Source organism: Diospyros lotus, chromosome 8 (assembly GCF_014633365.1).
Source record: "Diospyros lotus cultivar Yz01 chromosome 8, ASM1463336v1, whole genome shotgun sequence".
Lineage (NCBI taxonomy): Eukaryota > Viridiplantae > Streptophyta > Magnoliopsida > Ericales > Ebenaceae > Diospyros > Diospyros lotus.
The window spans coordinates 27,901,712-27,926,089 of NC_068345.1; the positions used below are offsets into that span (position 1 = coordinate 27,901,712).

A 24,378-nucleotide genomic window follows, 5' to 3' on the forward strand; every position below is an offset into this window, starting at 1 on the left:
ATTTGGGAGACAATTAAGAAGACAAACTCTAAGGTGCACGATGCATTAGTTGTCTATGAAATTAAAACAAAAATCAGTAGCATAGAACAAGGGTCCTTTTCTGTGATTGCTTACTAGAATCAGATGAATGAGTTTTGGCTTGAGTTAGACCATTATTAGGACATTAAGATGGTGTGTAGTGAAGATGATGTTATTCTAACCTCTGCTAGAAAGAGATAGAATAGTAGAATTCTTGGTTGGGCTTAATCCTGAGTTTGATCAATGTAAGAGCACAGATCCTTAGCAAGGAAAAAATCCTATATTTAAATGAGGTATATTTCATAGTACACAGTGAGGAGCATAGGAGGACAACTATGTTTAATGACCTTAATTTGGAAGGGTCAGCTATAGTGTCTAACAAGGTGCAAGGTTCATGGATAAAATCACCGCAAGGTAGAGATCAGTTTTCCTGTAAGCAAAACAAGGAGGGCTTATGGTGTTCCTACTGCAAGAAGCCAAAACATACGAAGGAAATATGCTTTAAATTGCATGGAAAAGAGACTGTGTTGAACAAAGTGGGCAGATTTAAGAACCTGCAGTCTAAGAATCAAACAAAGGCGTACATCTGAAGTAAAAAATCGGAGGAACCAACTGTGAGAGTCGATTCTATTGCCTCCTCTAACTTGGGAGAATTAACTGCAGAGGAAATCAATAAGTTGAAATCCTTCTTAAAGACTTTTCAAGGTGAATCATGCTCTCGGGCTCAAGCAGGTATGTGCCTTAATTCTAAACTCTTTATTGCCTAACAGTGTTAGGAATGAGCTATGGATCTTGGATTCTGGAGCTACTGATCACATGACTTCGAACCTGAGAGTATTTGAGACCTATAAACCAATAATTAGCTCCAGAATTATTATAGTAGCTAATGGCCATACTTTTCATATAGTTGGGCAAGGAAATGTGTGTTTGAAACGTTCTCTTCCTGTCCAACATGTGCTTTATGTGTCTAGCCTCTCTACCAATCTATTTTCAATTCATAAACTTACTCAAGATCTTAACTATATTTTCTTTCTCTCCTAATGCTTGTGTGTGTAAGGATCTGGCCACGAGGAAGATGATTGGTGTTGTTAAGGCGCAAAATGGGTTGTACCATCTACAAATGACCTATGAGTCACCTATAGGAGATCAACCTATTCTAGCTTGCTCTTCTCAGCCCACTTGTACCAAACTTGATGTTTGGCTCTAGCACCTTAGATTAGGACATCCACCTTTTAATTTGTTAAAGACCATGTTTCCTAATATATTTCAAGGTTTAGATGATAATAATTTCTACTGTGATGTGTGAATTATCTAAACATCATCGAGTGCCTTATGCTATTAGTAATAAACTCTCTTTGTTTCCTTTCTTCTTGGTACACTCTGATGTGTCGAGGTCTTCTAAAGTTCCCAATTGTTTTGGGGCTAAATGGTTTGTCTCATTTGTTGATGATTGCACCCAAATAACTTGGGTATACTTGCTAAAGGATAAAACAGCCATCTGTGACATCATGTCTTTATTTCATAGGATGATCCTCACTCAATTTGGGGTTTCTTAAAAAGGTTTAGAACTGATAATGCAAAAGATTATTTTAATTATCACTTAAATAAGTTTTTCAAGCAAAAGGGGATTATCCATGCATCATCTTGTGTGGATATTCTTCAGCAAAATAGAGTTGCTAAAAGAAAGATGAGGCATCTCCTTAATGAGACTAGAGCTCTCTTGCATCAAAATTCTGTTCCTAAATCCTTTTGGGCTGAAGCAATGCTACATGCAGCATATTTAATCAATCGGGTTCCTTCAAAAGGGCTAAGTCATCTCAATCCTTTCTAGTGTCTCTCTTCTCACTTTCCAAAATTTGGTCTTCATACTTCTCTTCTTCTCAAAATGTTTGGGTGTGGCCTTTATTCATATTTCTAAACATTACAGGGATAAATTTGATCCTAGAGCCCTTTGATGTGTGTTTATTGGCTACTCTCCTACCCACAAGGGCTATAAGTGCTATCACCCTTCCACTCGCAAATTCCTCATGTCCAAAGATGTGAATTTTGTGGAAACTCAGTATTTTCTTATGCCTTCTATTTCTGGTCCCCAGGGGAGATTGTTGATGGTGACCATGGTTTGCCTAATTTGGAGGACTCTTTGGGTTTTTTGCCACACCCTGAACCTCGGCCACAATCTTCACCATCTCTTGCTTCTTCTACCCTACCTATTCTTCCTATACTAGAGTCCACTGAATCAGGAGAATTGGGAGAGTTTTTAACACCAAAGTCCACGAAATCAGGAGAATTGGGAGAGTTTTTAACACCAAAGTCCACAAAATCAGGAGAATTGGGAGAGTTATTAACACCTCATGGTTCTCCAATACCAGACCAACCACTGACATCTCCTATTAGATTCAAGAGTTCACCTTATGTGTATAGGAGGAAGGTTAAGTCGATTTTATGTGCCAAGCAGGGACCAACACCTGTCCCAAGGTTAGGTTTGGAACTATCTTAGCCTTTTGTTTATTCTGATCCTATGCATAGTGATTTAGAGTTGCCTATTGCTGCTAGAAAATGAGTTAGAAACTACACACAACATCCTACAGGTCATTTCATTTCCTATCATCGTCTTTCATCTAAACACAAGAGTTTCTTATCTTCTCTTGATTCCATAACCATGTCTAAGTCTGTAGAAGAGGCATTACATAATCAAAATTGGATACAGGCGTGCAAGAAGAAATGAGAGCCTTGGAGAAAAATCAAACTTGAGAAATGGTGCCTAGACCTAAGGGTATTCAACTTGTAGGTTGTTGATGGGTGTCTAATGTGAAGTACAATGTAGATGGTATATTAGAAAGGTATAAAACAAGGCAATCTAATAGTTTTACTTGTGTATGTAGATGATATTATTGTCACTAGAAATGATGTTGATGAATAACAACAGCTAAAGAAGAATTTGGCCTGTGTGTTTGACATAAATGACCTTGGCAAGTTTAAATATTTTTTGGGAATAGAAGTTGCCTACTTGCCTACTCTGGATGGTATCTTTATTTCCCAAAGAAAATATACCATGGAGAAACAAGACTGTTAGGTGGCAGGACGACTAGTACTCCATTAGAACCCAATCTTAAGCTGGGAAAATCTGACAGTCCAGTAGTAGATAGAGGGAGACATCAAAGGTTAGTGGGCCGGTTAATCTACTTATCCCATACCAACCCTAACATTGCATTTGCTGTCAGTTTGGTAAGCCAATTTATGCACAATCTAATTGAAGAACATATGCAAGTTGTGAAAAGAATCTTGTGTTATCTAAAGGCAACACTAGGGAAAGTTCTTTTGTTCAATTGGAAGTTACAAGGTACACAAATATTGATTATGGAGGTTCTCTTGTGGATATGAGATCTATTACAGGCTATTGTGTATTCTTAGGAGGAAACTTGGTGTCATGGAGAAGTAAAAAAAGAAATGCATTGGCTCGGTCTAGTGCAAAAGTTGAGTTTTGGGCAATGGCTCTCGATTTATGTGAACTATTGTGGCTCAAAATTGTGGTAGATGATCTACAAATTCCTAGTCATGGTCCAATGAAGTTGTTTTGTGACAATCAATCAGCAATCAACATTGCACATAATCCAGTGCAACATGACTACACCAAGCATGTTGAGATTGATCGCCATTTCATCAAAGAAAAATTAGAGGTTGAAGAACTTTGTATTCCCTTTGTTACTTTAGAAAACCAGCTAACTTATTTACTAACAAAGGGTCTTCCTATCAGGAGGTTTGAATAGCTTGTAGGCAAGGTGGGAATGATAGATATTCATTCATTAGCTTAAGGGGGAGTGTTGTTGAGTTCTTAAGTGTTGAGAGTAATAGAATTCTTGTGTTCTTCCTACACCTTTCTGATCCAGTTTCTACAGAAACTGAATTTTTCTTTAGGTTAAGGTTGGAATATATAACTTCCTCCAGCAAGAAATTGTCCTGTTATTTAACAGAAGTTTTATAATTTATGCACTTATAGGGTTGGTGCAAATTCCTGTAGGTACTGTTCAGATTTCTTTATTGACACATGGATTAGTTCTTTGAATTTTTATTAGCGTCTGTATTATCTTGTTACAAGTATTACCTTCTATTGATTGTCTAAACTGTTATTGCATTTTTTGGCTATTTATGACCTGTGCAATTTTATGCAGATTGCTACTCTCTCTCATCTTGGTGTATGATCTTATATAGAATTTTAGTTCTCCAGCTGTTCTACTGAATTTATGCTTTATCTATTTTGATTTTTTGGGCCAATCTACCTCTTACCTGTAATGGGACTGAAACTTGTGTACTCTATCCTTGAACTCTGCAAGTTGTATTATAAAGTGACTGTTATTCTTATAGATTTGTTTTGTAGTAAAGAAGCTAACTCTTACGGTTGAATCAATTCTTTCTTGTACATAGCTATACATTTTGACTCGTGGATCCCTTTCTCTCTCTTTCCTTCTGTTCTTTTCTTGTTTCTTTTTCCTGCTTTGGAGTTTCTGGTTTTCTCCTACCACACTTGGTTGCAATATTATATACTTTGCCTGGATGACTTCTTGTGAAAGGAACTCTGTTACATAATGAATACCTGTGCTTGTCAAATTTTTTGAGGGGTTTCTTTTCTGACTGAATGCAGCTAGTATATGAGGATCTACTTGAGAGAGCCAGAGAGAAGGAGGAAAAAGAAGCTAAAAAGCGTCAACGTCTGGCAAAAGACTTTGCTGATCTCTTAGTCACCATCAAGGTATACTTGATGGTATTAAATGCTAGTTCTTATACTTGTCTATAGGTTCTAGCCATCACGTCACACTTGACTTTCTTATGTAACATTGCAGGAAATCACCGGAACTTCTGTTTGGGAGGAAAGCAAACAGCTTTTTGAGGAGAGCTCAGAATACAGGTATAGTCTTTGAGTACAAGAAATCTTGTTTTTACTGCTTCCAGAGCATCCTGATTTCATTTTTGTGACATGTGCTTGCCTTAGATCAATTGGAGAAGAGAGCTTTGCCAAGGAGATCTTTGAGGACCACATCATACATTTGCAGGAAAAGGCAAAAGAAAAGGAACGTAAGAGAGAAGAGGAAAAGGTAACGGAATTGGTAAACCTGATTTAATCGCCAGCTCCATCCTATCTGGTCATGCCGTATGACTGTAAAAACTATTAGGGTTTATACTTTACCATTGATGTGTGCATAACATACATATATTTGGCACATATCATTCCTTTATTAGGCTTAATATAATATCTCTTATGCAATAAAACCTGCAAGCTATTAGCTACTGTTAGTGCCCGACTTTGGTATACTAGTGAGCTTCCAATGTTTAATAATGTAGTTGTTTCTTTTTTAACTGTAAATTTTTGTGCATTGAATAACAGCGGATAATGAGAATTTGTAATTTTTATCACAGTCCTTTCAATTTTAGCAAATAATAAAGAGTGCTTTCCATCCATTTATACAACCTTCAATTGAGATGCAGTCAAGTTATGCAAGCCTGATGTGTTTTGGTTGACTAATAAATCTAGCTTTTACATCCAGCTATTCCAGGATTGTATGTAGTCCTACAATATAGGCTGCCTTTGCTAGTAAGCTGATTTCTGTTTTTCTTCTCATGTCCTTTTTGGGGTCTTTGCTCATAGTTGTCAAAGGTGAGCCTATGCACGAGGTGCAGCTCTGTGTGCCTCTTCAATATGGAGGCAAAGCACCATCCAAAGGGTATTGTAAAGGTGCATGAGGCGTTCATCTCCAACACAGATGCAAGGCGTGACCCTGCGCCTTTTGTCTGAGGATATCTATTTTTTGTTTTGACCGAAACTCTTTATATTTGTTTGGCATCATAAAGTATTTTCTTGTCTATGCAAATGTCTATGCAGACGCTATTTAATATAATATACATAATAGTATATTTGTTTGCTTTAATATCATTTAATGTATTTGTTCGCTGTTCTGTTTACTGTGTGAGTTTGTTGCCTTGGCTATTCTTGTTGTCCAGTGCAAGTTTAATATAGTTTTATAGATATTACTTATTGCATAATATTATACTAATATTATATGAAACACTTAGAAATCAGACCCAGAAATCTCTTCATTGATACAAAATAATTGTGTACAACATCCTCTTTTAAGGAGATGATTACTAGTAAAGAAGGAAAGAAATAATTGTAAGCATCCTACCATTATTACCTTTCTATATTTACATGATATTTACATAAAACACTGATCCTAAAATATTCTAGGATCAAGGCTAGATTCAGCACAATTCCAGCACTCCCCCTCAAGCTGGTTTGTAGATGTCTTCCATAGTCAGCTTACCAATAAGTTTTTCAAACTGCTTCTTGTGTAGACCCTTAGTAGAACATCAGCAATTTGTTCTGTTGTTGGAAGGTATGGCATGCATATTATTCCAGCATGATCTTCTCCTTAATGAAATGTTTGTCCACCTCTATATGTTTTGTACGGTCATGTAATACTAGATTATGAGTTATAGAAATAGCAGTCTTGTTGTCACAATAGACTTTTATAGGTACAGGGTGAGAAAACTTCAGCTCTTCAAGTATTCGTTTGATCCACATTCTCTCACAAATTCCAGGGGCAACAGCTCTAAACTCTACTTTTGCACTACTTCTAGCCACCACATTTTGTTTTTTACTTCGCCAGGTGACTAAGTTTCCCCCAACAAAAGAACAATAGTCTGAAGTAGATCTTCTATCATCAATACTTCCTGCCCAATCTGCATCAGTGTAGATCTCAACTTGCAGGTGACCATGTTTCTTGAACATTAGCCCTTTGCCAAGTGTCCCTTTTAGATATCTTAGAATTCTGTAGACCACCTCGAAATGCTTTGGCCCTAGTGAGTGCATAAATTGACTTGCCATACTAATTGCAAAAGCAATATCAGGCTACGTATGAGACAAGTAAATTAACCTGCCCACAAGTCTTTGATATTGTTTCCTGTTCTTCACTTCTTCAGCTTTAACAGCCTGTAGTTTCACATTAGGCTCAATGGGAGTCTCCGACACCCTGTAACCAAGTAAACCTGTCTTTCCAAAAAGATCAAGTACATATTTTCTTTGATTGACAAAAATACCTTCTTTGGATCTTGCAAACTCCATTCCAAGAAAGTATTTTAGAATTCCCAAGTCTTTAATTTGGAACTCCTTCGCAAGTTTCTTCTTGAGGGCTACTAACTCTGCCTCATCATCACCAGTTAAAATAATGTCGTCAACATAAACAATTAAAATTGCAACTTTACCATCTTTTGAGTGTTTATAAAATATAGTGTGATCTATTTGACTCTGAAGAAAGCCATAACTGGTAATTGCCTTTTCAAAGCGTTCAAACCATGCTCTCGGTGACTGTTTGAGATCGTACAGGGATTTCTTCAGTCTACATACTTTGTCGCTCCCAAATTTCTTTTCAAATCCTAGAGGCAAACTCATGAAAACCTCCTTTTCAAGATCACCATTAAGAAACACATTTTTGACATCAAGTTGGTGTAGAGATCAATCTGAATTTACTGCAAGAGACAACATGACTCTGATAGAGTTTATTTTAGCAACATGAGCAAAGATTTCCTGATAGTCAATCCCATAAGTTTGGGTGAAGCCTTTAGCCACCAGTTTGGTTTTGTACCTATCAACACTCCCATCAGCCTTACACTTTATTGTAAATACCCACTTATATCCTACTATTTTCTTGCCTTTGGGCAGGTAGACTATCTCCCAAGTGCCACTTCACCTTAGAGCATTCATCTCTTCCGTGACTGCTAATTTCCAATTCGGATCATTCAATGCTTCCCCTTGGAACAAACAAGTGTGAAATCCTAAATGTGAAGGCTTTATGATTTTTTGATAGTCTATGGTAAGAGAGATATTTAGCAATAGGATGTTGTGTACAACTTCTATCACCTTTCCTAATTGCTATAGGAATATCAAGATCAGGAATAGTAGGAGAACAATTGTTAATATTTGAAGAATCAACTGGGGAACCATTGGGTAAAATTGAAGGAAGCAAACTAGACGTTGAAATAGTATGATTTCTTGAATTTACAATGCCATTGCTCAGGTTTTCAGACTGGTTTTGTGTAAAGTTGACATTTAGGTCTTTGTTCATTTGATGAAATCTTTGCCTAGTATAAAGCTGAAGCTCAGAATTCAGATCATGATAATTGATTTGTAGTACTTCTCTCCTTGCTTGAGAAACCCTTTCACTTGGCACCAAAGAACCAGAATCTCCCAAGTGACTATTATTAGAAACATTTGGTTCTTGAGTAGGGAAAATTGCATTTGGGAGTGGGATAGAAACATCCCAAAAATTATCGTCAACTTCATGTGTCTCCCCCTGAAGAGAATTTTGGGTAAAATAAGGTTATTTTTCGAAAAACGAAACATCCATACTGATATGGATTTTTTTGGTGTGAGGATCATAACACTGATAGCCTTTTTTATGTGAGGCATAACCCAAAAAGAACACATTTGATAGCCCTAGGGTCAAGTTTGGAATGAAATTAATTAGGGATATGAACATACACAGTACACCCAAAAACTTTGATAGGAAGATCCGAATGTAATCGAGTGTTGGGAAAAACTTCTTTTAGGCACTCTAGAGGGGTTTTGTAGTTTAACACTTTATTGGGCATCCTGTTTCTCAAATAAGAGGTCGTCAAAACAGCTTCACCCCACAAATATTTTGGAATATGCATAGAAAACATTATGGCACGTGCGACTTTGAGTAAATGCCTATTTTTACGTTCAGCAATGCCATTCTGTTGAGGAGTATTTCGACAAGTAGATGTATGGTGAATATCTTTAGCTTTCAAAAAATCCCCCAAGTGCTCATTAAAATACTTGGTGCCATTATCAGAGTATAAAATACTAATTTTTGTTTGAAATTGATTTTCAACCATAGTGTAAAAATTTTTGAATAAGTATTCCACTTCAGATTTTTTGTGCATCAAATAAACCCAACACAGACGTGTATGATCATCAATAAAGGTAACATGCCACCGTTTTTCATAGAGAGTAGAAATTTTAGATGGACCCCAAACATCACTATGAATTATATAAAAAGGTTTGGATGCTTGGTAGGGTTTTGGTAAATATGTAGAACGATGATTTTTTGTCAAGATGAAACTGTCACATTGAAAAAGTGAATAATTCATTCTTTTAAACAATTTAGGAAATAAACGTTTTAAATAGGCAAAACTAGGATGACCTAGTCTAAGATGCCATAGCATAATTGTATCTAGAACAAGAATTGAACTAATACTACTAAAGCCCTGAGCTTTTTTATTTCCAACAGAGATATCATCAAAGTAGTATAGACCGTCAATCATCCTAGCACGCCCAATCATCGTCCCCAAACTCTGGTCCTGAAATTCATAATGAGAGTCAAAGAAAGTAGCACGACAATTAAAATCTTTGCATAGTTTACTAACCAACAACAGATTGCAGGCTAGGTTAGGAACATGAAGGACATAAGTGAGATGAATATTCGCAGTCAGTTTAATAAGTCCTTTGCCGGCAATAGGTGAAAAGCTACCATCGGCAATTCTGATTTTTTCATTTCCAGAGCAAGGAGTATAGGTATTAAAAAAATGAGAAGAACTAGTTATATGATCAAAGGTTTCGGAATCTATAATCCATGGAGAGAAATGAAGACAAGAAAGGGCGTTAGGTTTTCTACCTATGTGCGCCAAGGAAACACTAGGAATACCAGATGAGGAATTTGATTTTAACAGTTGCAAAAGTTGATCAATTTGCTCTTTGTTGAAGGGATTGGTATCGACCACATTAGCAGTAGGTACCCCACGGTGGCTCTTGTCTCCTTGCTTACTGCTCTTCCAATTAGCAAGTTTGCCATGAATTTTCTAACAAGTTTTACGAGTATGGCGTGGCTTGTTACAATGGTCACACCAGACCCGAGGTCGCTCATTGCTTTGACGCTGGTAATTTGTAGCCTTGTAGGCAGTAGAATCAGCAATTAGGGCAGAATGGGTTGGCTGGGTTGCTGGCATTTTTGTTAGGACAGCAATGGCGGAGATTTCAGAGGTAACTTCAGACATGGCTGAGAAAGATTAAACTGCTTGATACGATCAGGGAAGAAGCTGCTGGTGTAAGGACAACAACTACTTCTGGGAGGCAGCGACAACAGTGCTGGGAGGTGGAGATAGCAACACTGGAAGGAGGCGACACTGGGATAAGGCAGCAACGACTCTGGGAGGCAATGACAGCAGCGCTGGGAGGTGGAGATAGCAGCGCTGGAATCGCGATTGGCCAGTAGCACAGGGATCGCAAGCAGCAGCATAGGAGTCGTGATCGGCCAACAGCATCTGGGAACACGGTCGGTAGCGTCGGTGTTGTTTGGGGATGGCGACTGAGAGTTGCCGATGGAGAGAGGCCGACAAATCTGAAGTTGGCAGCAACTAAGGGTTGCTATCAGAGAGGCGCTAGCGGCTTGGTGATTTCAGATGACTGACAGAGTAGCCTAGGGCTTTTTCACAGTATAAGGCTGTGATTTGATTTTGGCTCTGATACCAACTTAGAAATCAGACCCAGAAATCTCTTCATTGATACAAAATAATTGTGTACAACATCCTCTTTTAAGGAGAGGATTACTAGTAAAGAAGGAAAGAAATAATTGTAAGCATCCTACCATTATTACCTTTCTATATTTACATGATATTTACATAGAACACTGATCCTAGAATATTCTAGGATCAAGGCTAGATTCAGCACAATTCCAGCAGAAACCATTATATATTTTAGAGCTCTAGACTTCTAGTACTTCTTAAAAATAATATTAGTTATTGTAGTGGTTGAAATAACATTTCTTGTTAGTAATTATAGCGTTGGTTATTTTTCATTCATGATGTTATTGTAGCGGGATTGTGTTTAGTAGCCCTGCCAGCATAAATATTGTTGGATCTTTTGACATGAACTCTAGATGCCACACTTTGCTTCAAAGAATGTGATTCTTCTACAAGTCAAAAGACTGCAGAATTTATGATGTTTCTAATAAGTAGAATTATATATATATGTTTACCACTACATGCAAGAAATTTTTGTAAGGCTGCAAATGTTTACCACTACATGCAAGAAATTTTTGTAAGGCTGCAAATGTTTACCACTACATGCAAGAAATTTTTGAAAGGCTGCAAATGCTGTTTTTGGCAAAGAAATTACAGAAAATTTGGACTCATTGAAATGGTACTTAAAAACTTTTTGCCTTGGAAAAGGAAGAAGCAATTTATTATTAGAAAACTGACAAAGGGACATATTTCAGAAGTTATGTATTCATACATATGATGGGACATAGAGTTTAGTGAATTGTAGACTTCACAGAAGGTTGGATTGGAAGTTGGGGCAATCATTAATTTCAAACTTTAGCATTGTCTTTTAAGAACTGAGAACAACCCTTTTGATTTTATATTAAGGAATAAAACATGTGATCATGTTGATCAATAAAATGCTGACCATCTGGAGTATTATCTTGGCACTTCTAATACCAAATTGGCCCTTTGCTACACTGTCCTTTGTTTCAAATGTTCTTGTGGATGTGAAGTTTCACTATTCACTTTGGCATAAACCTTCAACCTGGGTAAGAACCTGATAGGCACTTGACTTATCAAAGACAAGGGGCGAGGGTGTAATTTGGATGGCTGGCATAACAGCCAGCCATGTGCGTAGGGGTAGTGAAGGGAAATCGCTGGGTTGTTAAACGCGTAACAGATTTCTGTTGAGAAGGAGGGAGGGTAGAATATATAGAGGGGGAAGAAGTTGGGAGGGGCAAGAAGATTTTGGTATTGAGTTCTTGGGAGAGTTAAGGGCCTCTCGAATGCCCAATTTTCTTTTCATTTTGTTAATTTCCAGCTTGTAGTTCCTTTCGATAATCAGTATCCTATCAATTGGTATCAGAGCATCGTCGATCCTAATGGGGAACTTGACGGACCAAATAGGAAAATTGGAAGGGATGATGGAAGGCATGCAATGGGAACTTGATGCCATGAAGGGTGTGGTTCAATCGGTGGGGAAGAAGGTAGCGAGCTTGCTGGAACGGTTTGCTTGGATGAGAACGAGGTGGGAAGAGCAGGAATGGGAGAGGAAGAACGAGGAGAGACAGGAAGACCAGGAGAAAGAGAGGAAGGCGAAACAGTTTGGCGAGCATTTACCGATGGGGTCGTCCCTCACTGAGAAAGCCACGCCGGAGCTAGGAAATCGGCACAAGGAAGCTGGCGGTGAGTACGACGTCTATGGGAGGTTGGAAGGAAGGGGCCGACGCTTGGAGATGCCGGTGATTGAAGAAGACGACCCGGACGGTTGGGTGTTTCGGGCCGAGCGATACTTCTCCGTGATTCAATTGTCGGATGCGAAGAAGTTAGACTCTACTGCTTTTGGCTTCGAAGGAGCTACTATTGTTGGGTTCCAGTGGGAGCAACGAAGGCGACAGTTGAGGAGTTGGGTGGAGCTTAAGGCGACAGGTGAGGAGTTGGGAGTTGCGGTGAATGGGTTGGCGGTCGAGGAGAAGAGGGACACAACAGCACTGTGTTTGGAGGGTGCTGCACTTTCATGCATCCAGTGCGAGCAACAGAGACGAAGAGTGAGAAACTGGGAAGAGTTGAAGGGGCTGCTGAGGAATTGCTTAGGGTCCATGCAAGAAGGCGCGGGGAAGAAGTCGGACGAGCTGCATATTGAAGGGGGGTTGGCAGTTGAGCAGAACAGGGTATCGTGAGGTAGAGTGGCTGCTGACGACGATGGTATTGGGGAGTTCCACGGCGAGGCAGAAGGGCAGCCGACGATCGGTCCATTTAAAAGGCTACGGACGGCCGATCCGATGACAGTTAAGGAGAGCATCTTGTCGAGGAAGGGGGCGCCATCAACAGTCCATGTTGTCTGGGAAGATGGTTTGACTCTTAGCCATGTTTCTCAGAAATTTTACAGGGGGTTGGTTGATAATGGAGGGCCCCCCATGTATTCTCACCATCATGAGGGGGTGGGTGCCTCGCCCAAGGAGGTTATGATGGTGGAAGGGCAGCATGTTTCTAGAAGTCTAGCGCTCAATTTGCATCCTATTGTGGAGCCCAATGATATAGAAGTTCCGCTTATGATAATGGAGTCTTGTTTAAATTCTGATTGGCTCCAACATTCTTTTCACTCTTGGGCACAGAGATGTCAGAATGCAAACAGTGTTGAATCTGTTGAAATGCTGAAGGAGGAATTGGTTGATTCTACTCTGTGGGATGAGTTAACAGATTTTGGGCTTTCAGGGGTTGGTCTCATCAACAGCACTAGTGATTTATCTGGTCCAACTGTTAGTGGGACATCGCTATGGGGAGAAGATGAACCTCAGTTAACTGCATCTGAACATCAGCAAGAAAGACGAAAGAAACGTTCTGCTGTTGGAACGCCTGACTATTTGGCTCCCGAGATTCTCTTAGGGACAGGGCATGGTGCAACTGCGGATTGGTGGTCTGTGGGTATCATTCTATTTGAGCTAATTGTTGGTATCCCACCTTTTAATGCCGAGCATCCTCAGATAATATTTGATAATATTCTCACCGAATGATACCTTGGCCCCGGATACCTGAAGAAATGAGCTATGAAGCCCAAGATACCATTGATCGGTTAATAACTGAAGATCCTCATCAGAGACTAGGAGCAGGAGGAGCCTCGAAGGTGAAGCAGCATGCATTTTTCAGAGATATTAACTGGGACACCCTTGCTAGACAGAAGGCTGCTTTTGTTCCTTCATCAGAGAGTGCACTTGACACCAGTTACTTCTTGAGCCGGTACTCGTGGAATTCTGCAAAGGAACATGTTTTTTTTATGTTGCCAATGAGTTTGAGGACAGTGAGAATGGTAGCCCCACTGGTAGTAGCAATGGTGCAAGCAATCGCCACGATGAACTGGGAGCCCTACAATATGATTCAGCAACAATTTCCTACTTTTCACCTTGAGGACAAGGTGAAAGTTGGGGGGGAGTAATGATAGGCACTTGACTTATCAAAGACAAGGGGCGATGGTGTAATTTGGATGGCTGGCATAACAGCCAGCCATGTGCGTAGGGGTAGTAAAGGGAAATCGCTGGGTTGTTAAACGCATAACAGATTTCTGTTGAGGAGGAGGGAGGGTAGAATATATAGAGGGGGAAGAAGTTGGGAGGGGCAAGAAGATTTTGGTATTGAGTTCTTGAGAGAGTTAAGAGCCTCTCGAATGCCCAATTTTTTCTTTTCATTTTGTTAATTTCCAGCTTGTAGTTCCTTTCGATAATCAGTATCCTATCAGAACCTTGTCTTTCAATTTGGAGTTGAAGGACTAGCTTAATCAGTGCAGATTTGCTTACAATTTTCGTTCCTACTCAAATTTGTTAAGCTCATTTATTTTGGAATATTATCCTTTATCTGACAAGGTTCTTGTTTTTTCATATATTTATTTGTGTGGGTTCTCTGCTTTTGGGTAATCTTTTCTTGATTCTTGAATTGTTTTCAGACTCGTTTTTGGTTGAGACTTGTATGTTTATTACATGCAATTGGTCAAGTTGTTGAGATACAGTTCTTAGTTAGCAGTCATTGTTTTGCCATTTTGCTATGATTTTTTAACTTAGTAATAGTGAGTTATTACTGAGACTTGATGGATATTATAATACCATTCAAGACAATTGCATATATTATTTTAAAGTGTTTAAACATAATGCTGAATAAACTAAATTCTATTATAAAATTGAAATAAAATATGTGCTTTTGTCTCCCTAATTATTCATGTGAATATTCTCATATACACATGTATGGCACTGTGTTTCTCTTTTACACCACCTTTGTCAAAAATGCTTTTGCATGAAACATTTGTTGTAATTTCTGGGGTATGATGCAAAGAACTGGTGTCGTTTCCTCAGATGCTAGTTTCTGAATGGCCTCTTATGGATATTTTTGGCTTCACTCGGGGATAACTCCTGTTTGCCACCCTGCTTGCATTTATATGTGCTAATTTTATATTTGTTTACTTACCCTTCAGCCACGCCTGTTTTCTATCTTCCTGTACATGTAGGCCAAGAAGGAGAAAGAAAGAGAGGAAAAAGAAAAGAGGAAGGAAAAGGAGAAGGCGAAGGAACGGTCTAAGAAGGATGAAACAGAGAGTGAAAATATAGATGAGGATGACAGCTACAGCCATAAGGAGGAGAAAAAAAGAGAGAAAGACAAAGAGCGAAAGCATCGGAGGCGGCATCATAGTCCAGCTGATGATGTCAGTTCTGACAAGGATGAAAAAGAAGAGTCAAAGAAGCCACGCCGACGTGGAAGTGACCGTAAAAAATCAAGAAAAGTACTTTGATTCTGTCCCAAATGATATGGACTTTTAATCTGCTTGTGATAAGTACAAAAGAAAAAAAGTAACTGTTTTCTGATGTTCCTTGGCAGCATGCATATACACCTGAATCAGATAGTGAAAGCAGGCATAAAAGACACAAGAAAGATCACCGGGATGGTTCTCGCAGAAATGGTGGGTTCGAGGAGCTTGAAGATGGAGAGCTTGGAGAGGATGGTGAGATTCGGTAAATCTTGTTACCCCCTTTGTAGATTTCCAAACTTTGATGCATCCATGATACTTAAACGTTGCATTGCCTAGTCAAACGTTGGAGAATGTCACTGTTAAGCTTTCCATGGTGCATTTCTAGCCCATATAAGAGTTGTACCCAATATATTATATATTTTTGTTACCATACTGTCAGTTGAGAAATATTCGTGCTTTTTTGGTTCTTCAATTTGTCATTATTTTCCAAATCCTGTTGGCGTTATCCTTTTGATTGTTCTCGTCTTTCCTTGCTGTTTGATGAAAAGATTAGTTCAGTTCGCAGAAAGAAGCCTGGATTGTTGGTCTGTGACGGTTCATTCACATCAGGAAATTCGTTTTGAGGAAACAAATCGATGATCCAATGGGTGCTTGATTCTTATCTTATTTTCTGTTTTCTGATTTCTGATTTCCAGACCATGAAACATTGGATACTTGACACACGTGTCTTGTTATCCTTAAAAAGTTTTGACCTTTTCTTAGAGTAATTTGAAGCAGGGGTGTTAATGGATCCAAGAGGACTTATGAGCTGACCCAAAGGAAGGTGATTTGATCAGTTTGGCTCGGTTTGGTTTTGGGTCTGAAAAATTGGACCCAATTGACATCAGTTAAACTCTAATAAGTTGAACACAATTGATATTTATTTGAGTTTGGGTCTGGACCTAATACATCCCTCTCACTCAGTACAAAAATCTTCCCTGTCCTTTAAAGAGTTTTTGCAGGGTGAGGAAGGTTTGCTTATTCTATGCAAATCAGTTTGAAGGTGCCCTATTGAGCTCCCGCAAAGAATAGTGATCTGGTTCAATGGAAGACAGTGGAATCAGATGGGAAGCTCCTTAATCATGCTGATGAAGGGTTGCCTCCTTTGGATAAGTTTTATGCTTAAGTTAGAAAGGGCCGGTAGGGTAACGAAAAATTAGTATCCTTCCATCTTCACTGAGATTTTGCCTTCTAGACTTGTAGCCTGAGTATAGCTTAGTCTTGTTATTTTCCCAATTGTTAGTCAATTAAATTCCTAATTTTTGGTGGAGTATCTCACACGCTAAGGTTGTACCAAGATGGGTGGCGAGCATGGTAGGTTGGGAAGGGTCTCCTTGAACAATCCTTTCTTATGGTTTGCCTTGTGGAGGTATTTTAACATTTGAAAATGACTTTTATGGCGTGGCGAGGTCTACTGTGCTTGATTGCATGTTGGGTTAGTTGGCCTGTCATGTCATGTGTCAACTCTCGTCCAAACACTTAAATGAAATTGGCACTTAGTGGTATCTCTACTATACCTCTTCTATAATGTGCTTTTTCAATCTTTTAGTTCTTCCAATGAAGGCAATTTTGAATGATACGTCTCACATGCCCCTACCCTTTTATGCGCCTTGCTAGTTTCCTCCACATTTGCTTCATTCTGGTTAGACTTTGATGGTTTGTACTGCCCAACTTTGTCTAGTCCTTGATTCTCATTTTGCCTGTGGCTTTTCCATTCAGGTAGCCTAAATTTGATGAAAGATAGAAGGGGCTAATGATTCTCTTTAAGGGTGAAAGAATGTGGACCTTAAGATTAGCATGGGGGGAGTTGGACAAATCTTGTAGATATGCTGCTTAAGCATGCTTAACTAATTTTGTTGACAACTTGGTGGTAATTTCGAATGATAAAGGGGAATTAAGGTGTGCTCGGGGGCCTTCGCCTTCAAACTTGAGCATGCTTTAAGAGGCAATAAATAACCCTAAGTGGTTCTTTTCATGTGAAGGAAGAGGTTGTATGGCATGCATGTGAAAGAAGATGCTATGCGATGTGCATGTGAGAGATCTCCCATGCTGCCCCTTTTGAGTTAGCATTCTTCCAGCCTTAGGTAGCCGCCCCCTTGGAGGTTCTTGGTATTGCTTGCTCGAGTGGATACTAATAGAGGTCAAACACTTGGATGTCTTTATAATTGCTTCCATCAAGTGTTGGTTTTGAATCTATGTTTCAAGAGGTAATCATTTGTCATTTCTTCCGTAATCTATTCTTTTGAAGAGATTTTAAAAGGAAATTATGGTTAAAAAGTTTTATTTGTTGCGTTCATGATCCATAAATTTCTTCACCTATGCCTTCAGTGTTAATGTATATGTATTGTGATTGCCAAGCCATAATAATCATTGCAAAGAACAAAACTTTCAATGGTAAAAATCAACTTTTTTTTATTGAGAAATGATGTGATAAAATAACTACTTAAAGATGGAATTATATTCATTGACGAATTTGGCTCATCCTTTGACTAAACCTTTTGATAGAAAATTAATGTTAGAAACATTGAGGGGAATGAGATTAAAGCTAATTTAAAATATTGAGAATCCAACCTATGTGATTGGAGATTTCATGAATTAGGTTTATATAGGTGATGATAAGTTATTTGTTAATTTTATAACGTTGTATATTTAAAATTTTAAATCCCTCTCGTAGTCTGCGGGTCATTTTAAAATTACATATACAATGAGGATAAACATAGTTCTTAATGAATTAAATATTCTTTTTGGGTGATGTATTATAACTCATATCTTTTTGGGTGATGTATTATAACTCATATTAAGTTATGCTATTTGTACACATGGGCTTTTATAGAGTGGGTTACAGGTGAGGATATTTCACGACCAATTGAAGATAAATTGGAGGAATTTAACGTAAGAAAATGAATTTAAGTAAAAAGAGGGAGACAAGGGCAGGACAAGCGAAAAATGACCAAACCCCTATTCTCCATTGGCGAAGCCACAATTTTCTACCGGTGCAACCACTGCTCTTGTCTCTCGTTGTTGGATCAGCGCCATTGTTCCGGTCGATCTGCCTCTTATGATTGCTCTCATCTCTATCTTTCCTCAACCTTCTGTCTTCAGCTTCCATGAGACCACTTTTCCATCGTGAGCTGTAGCGCCATTGTTCGCTTCCAAATATTGCCATAGCCACCACATCCAAACTCCTTGTGAAGGTGTCCTCGTCAACTGGAAAAAGCCCACTCCCCTCAACAATATCTCCATCTTCACATGCAAACAAATTTCTCTCTTTCTCTCTCTCTCTCTCTCTCTTTCTTTCTCCGTATATATATTATATATGTGTGTGTATTATCTGTCTTTCTAAAATGATTAGTAGACGTGGGAATAACTTTATGGCTATATGTGATTCCTATTAATGGTAAGTAGCAAAAAGGGGTTTTAAAAACTAAAAATAGATGAAAATACAAGAAGATAGTTCCCTGCAACAAAGAAAGAAAGAGTTAGTCGTGTCTGGTACAAAGGGAGAGAGAGAAAGAGTTTTGGATCATTTATCACAAGGGTATAATAATCATTTTATCGCTCCTGTAAACAATTTGTAAAAGTTATTATGTACAAACAGCATAACTCATATTACAATATGTATTTGATATAATCACTTTATGAGTATAGAGTGATGTAACTCCTATGAAATTTGTGACAATTTAAAAGGCACTCATGATATAACTAGGCAAGCACATCATCTATTAGTGCAAAATTGTGATGAGCAGCAAAGACTTGAGGGGCTGTAATGTGGTTGGTGAGAATCAAGAAAGATTGTTGGTTCATACAAGTTTCACCTACAATTTTGTTTTATCTTATTTTATTTAGACTTAGTTAATAGTCCAAAAGACACTAAGTTTGAGATATCATACTTGAGTTTGTTAAAAAAAATAGTAGTTATTTTGTTCCTATTTCAAACCATTTGAAAAAAGTGGGGGAATGTTGTACAAATAAGTGGCATTTCAAATGGTTTCCAAATGTTTCCAATCCCACTTTGCTTGTTTACGAACCTTTCTTTTGTCTTTATTTTCGTTATAACTTAATGGGCTTAGTAAGAAGCCAGTGAGGGGCTTCAGGCTCGTGCCCATGAGCTTGGGCTTATAGAAGGAAAAATGGAGTTTTCCCCTCTCTCCTGCGCAAGAGATATGCGAGAGGCATTTTTAATATTTTTACTTGCCAAAGCTTATTTTGAATTAGTCTTCAGCTTAAATGGTCTTCCTATTATTAAGCTGAATCAGTCTTTTAGTATAATTAGTCATTTTGAATCGATCTTTCTATTAAGTTGTCACTGCCAGATTATTTAACTAAATAATATTTTTATGGCTGTTGTATATCTGATTTGCAGATATTTTACTACCTAAAATCCCACAACCACTAGTCCACCTTTGCCTAAAAATTCCAATCCTTCCAGTCACTTTAAAACACGAAAAGAAACTCTTCCTTCTATATCCTTCTCTATTAGGTTCTCTTATTTTTTTACAAACTCGTGTACTAGTTAAATCTTGAGAGAGGATAGTTACCTTAACCTTTTACATTTTGAGGGGTGAAAATTATTCTTAAACTCAGTAATTATCATCACGCTTCAAGCTTTAAACTATTTTTAATTAATTCATGTTTGAACAACTATTCTACCAGTTCATGTCTCAAGTGAATGTGTTCATTCTTTTTATAATAAAATTTATTCTTTGTAATGGCTATTGTTGCTTGACAATCAAAATACATAAACATAGAAAGTGTTGGTTTTACACCCACCAAGATATCGGTTGAGAAGTTTTTCAACCATTTATTTTCATTACCAACCAACTTTTGAGGTACAAACTCTAACCTCACCCCATGGTGAATTCAACTATAATAGTTTGTTTAGATGATTTACAAGCTATCAACTCTGATTAGTGGTGGAGTTAAAAAAGAATTTTGGTTTGGGCCAAATTATAATTTTAACCCTAACTAAATTATAAAAATTATAATTATCTATAATAATATATATAAAAAAGTTAGTTGGAGCCAAAGTCCCAGCTGGTCAAAACGTAGCTCCGCCACTGACATGAAGTCTAATGTCAAAGACTAATGATCCATACCCATATCGATAGTTGGATATTATGATCTTGACGAAACATACGCATGATATGCGAAGATTCACATATTTCTATTGTAAAATTTAGGGTTTTACAACGTACTCTGACATATAATGTAACATGATGCCAATGCATGTTCATAAGCATGCATATCTGTGGTTCATGTAGTCATGCGATGATGACATTGTATATTCCTTCACATAGGCATAGAACAATAGCAAGGACATTCTTGAATTCATGTGCGGTAAAAACCATAGTAATTTTCCCTTTTCTAGTGGATCTAAAGCTTTTCATGCATAGGAGTAACCACGTGTAAATAAACATTTAAATTCATGGTAACATTGTATCTCATAGCAGATATACTAGTGTTGTAAAAATAAGTGGTATTTCAAATGGTTTCCAACCTCACATTACTAGTTTATAATTTTTATTTTTTTTGTCTTTATATTTGTTATAAGTGTGACCCATAATTCAAATTTATCTGTGATTAGAACTTCTAATTTGACCGTAATTATGATTTTAAAATTAATTATGATTATGATATTGTCAAATTCAATTTTATGTGAGATTTATCTAATCCAGAGAAATATCTTTATGAATCATTTTCTAATTAAGATGTGATTTCTTGTGTATATCTATAAATAATTTTAGATCTATAAATAGGTGTCCAATGTTCAACAATTAATTGCAGTTATATCACTTTTATTGTAACAATATTTGCTTAGTGATATTTTGAGTGTGTAATATCATTTTAGTACTAGTAATTATTTTTTTAGTGATTTTTTTTCTTTCTGGCCATGATTTTTCTCAATTTGAATTTTTCACATTAAATTATGTATTCATGTGTCATTGATAGTTTAATTATGATTTGTATTAAATTCAAATTTAGTAACAAAGTGGTATTTAGATCTGCATATTTGCATCATACTTTCAATTTGGGTTTTCTAGCTGTTGAAATCACCGCCACTGCCGTTCGTCCTCTACCATCGTTGTTCGACTGCCACCACCACCATTGGCCGTATCCACCGTCGACCGCCATCATCCTTATCATCGCTAACTGCCATCAACCATCTCTCTTGTTGTTTAGCCATCAATCGTCGTCCTTTCGCCTGGTTTGCGACCCGACTGTGTGCATCTTCTCCAGCTGATGTTTCAATTTCCTCGATCTACCTTTGTTGATAACGACTCATGGTCATTCATCTTCATCGGCCATCGCTCACCATCGACTTCTACTATCAGCCTCTCTGTCAGCTGCCTCTACTTCTTGTTTGGGCCGACCATCGATGCTAGCCTTCATTAATTTGCATCGTCATCGCCTTCTGCCATCAGCCATCCTCGCACCTCACCGGCCATCATTGCAGCTTCCCTCGTCGTCGTTAATCGTGACCAATCCCTGCTTTTGTTTGCTATTGAAGCACCAATCCAAGGTTTCAAGCAACCCAAATCAGAACCCAAATATGGTTTAATCCGTTGGCCCGCTCCAAACCTACTTCAGATCTGCTAGCCCATTTTTAGATTTGTCTTTTGCCCAGATTCGGCTCGAATACAACCCAACCCATTGGTCCATTCCAAATCTGACAACCCAGATCCATATATGTTTTTACCTTAATTTACTACACAGATCTGGTATTCTAGTATGTTTTCTATTAGGATTTTACTTTTCAATCGTTTGACATTATTTGAAGTTATTTGATATTCGTGGTTACCTTGAAATATGATATTTCATTATTGTATCGGAATATTTGATTCTCATTATGACAAATTAAGATACGTGTAATTTTGAACGGATAGATTTAGATGAAGGTAGAGTCATTAAGAGGGATTTATATTGATGAATGTCGAGTCATTAAAATCAGTAAATATATATTGAGTCTAATCTAATTGGATATGCTTTAAGTGCAACTGAAGATATCCACTATAGTAAATTTTGTGTAGATTTGGTTGGTATTTCTCGTGGTGCATATTTGATTGGCATTTGTCAGGAAGATTAATTCTTCGTGATTTTGTTGAAAGAAATAATTATGAATAATTCCATATTTAAATTTCATGTCAATGTGAAACTTACTATAATTGTGACTTGGAATTCAAATTTGTTTATGATTGGGACTTCTAATTAATATGATCGTAATTATAATTTCGAATTTGAGTGCGATTATGATGATGTCAAATTTGATTTTATGTGTGATTTATCTTATCTGGAGGAATATTCTCATAAATCATCTTCTAATCAGGATATATATGTAGTAATATAACTTTAGTACTAGTAATTATTTCTTTAGTGATATTTTATTCTTTCATTCTCTTGATTTTTTTATTTAAATTTTTCATATTAAATTTTATATTTGTAAGTGATGATTTGATCATGATTTGTATTCAATCCAAATTTCGTTAACAATATTGATTATAACTTTATGGGTTTAGTAAGAAACTAGTGAGGAGCCTAAGGGCTTAATAAGTTGACACAAAAAATAACTCTTCCTTCTATCTTTCCCTCGTCCCCAAAATTATCTTTAAACTCAGTGATTATCATCATGACTCGAGCTTTAAACTATTTTCAATTAATCCCATTGTAACATCAACAATCTTAAGGATAATTATGGATGCCTATGCTATTTATGATGCTTTTGTTGCTGCCAACAATGTTGTTCCAGCTATCGTCACGAATCATAACCCAAAAAAAATGTTTTTAGAAACAAAATTTAAAGATGGAATTTACTTGCGTCTCTATTAGAGGTAGATTTTGAGTTAGAAAATCAAAATCACCAAAAAAAAAAAAAAGACTTTAGAGAAGGAGAAATCTTGTTTCTAAATCATAGATGGAAGTTATCCACGTAGACAGAATTAGAGATGAAATTTTTTAGTCTATGAAACTTTTTTCTATCAGAGACAAAATTATAGATGAAAGTTTAGAATTTAAGATTTAAGATTTTCTATCTTTGACATTAGAAACATAATGTTAGAGACGGAAAACTTTAGTCTCTGAAACTTTTTGCCATCAAAGACAAAATTAGAAACGAGATGTTTCTATCTCTGAATTTTAGACATGTAAAAAAATTTTGTCTCTAATTTTGTTTCCGACCAATTATATTGTCTTATTAACCTGGAGCGACTCAGCAGTAGTTCATGTATCTACTTATTGATTTACTATGGTTTTGAAGTCAATTCAAGTCCTATTTTACTTTTAAAATTCAAAATTAGCATTAGAAAAAATTCACGATACTATGGATAAAATTGTTAAAAAAAAGTTAATGGTAAGATTTACAAATTTTTTATTATGTAATATTTAAAACTGATAGTATATTACTGTTCATATTTAAATGCACTTTTACAATAATAAGAGAAATTGATTTATTCTTAACATCTATAACTTAAAAATGATTTTTATTAATGATTTTATGTCATGTATGCCATATTAGATGAAGAAATATTATTTCTAGAACTATGTTTATATTATCTGATTTTTTTTTTGTAGGGAATTATATTTTTTATAAACTAATAAAATTTGTCATAGTGAAAAATAAATAAATACGATTAAATTCACAATTGAAATAAAAAGCATAAAATTGATCTTTATCATTCCATTTTTATGTTCAACCATAAGTTTTTATTTTTTTTCTTCTTTTTCTTTCTTTTTTTGATATGTGACCCATAAGTTTGGAATATACTAATATTTCTTTTTTTTTTTCCTTGACATATACTAATATTTTTATGCATATTGCATATTATGTAGCTAGCGTTTATTAAAATGAGTAAAATAAAATTATATTAAGATAATATTAGAATACTTTCTAGATCAATATATAGAATAAATTAAGATAAGATTGAGAATCATTTTAAGATTTTTATCAAACTGATTGTTATTTTTTAGAATGCACTGGAAGACATATGCATACTTTTTTTTATTTGTAAGGTTCAATATATGCTTATTTTAAGGGAGGAGGGGGG

The 24,378-nt window shown here is 36.8% G+C and overlaps 1 protein-coding gene across 4 annotated transcripts in view; it reads left to right on the plus strand.

Moving 5' to 3' along the window:
- LOC127808051 (pre-mRNA-processing protein 40A) overlaps positions 1-15,773 on the plus strand; it is a 91,730-nt gene extending 75,957 nt beyond the window's left edge. For all 4 annotated transcript variants that reach the window (XM_052346373.1, XM_052346375.1, XM_052346376.1 and 1 more), the window contains exons 25-29: positions 4,658-4,765; positions 4,857-4,921; positions 5,006-5,108; positions 15,062-15,334; positions 15,430-15,773. In XM_052346373.1, coding sequence (XP_052202333.1) covers positions 4,658-4,765; positions 4,857-4,921; positions 5,006-5,108; positions 15,062-15,334; positions 15,430-15,567 — 687 coding nt within the window. In that variant the 3' untranslated portion in view covers positions 15,568-15,773. The remainder of the gene's footprint in view (positions 1-4,657; positions 4,766-4,856; positions 4,922-5,005; positions 5,109-15,061; positions 15,335-15,429) is intronic.
- The last annotated feature ends 8,605 nt before the right edge of the window (positions 15,774-24,378 follow it).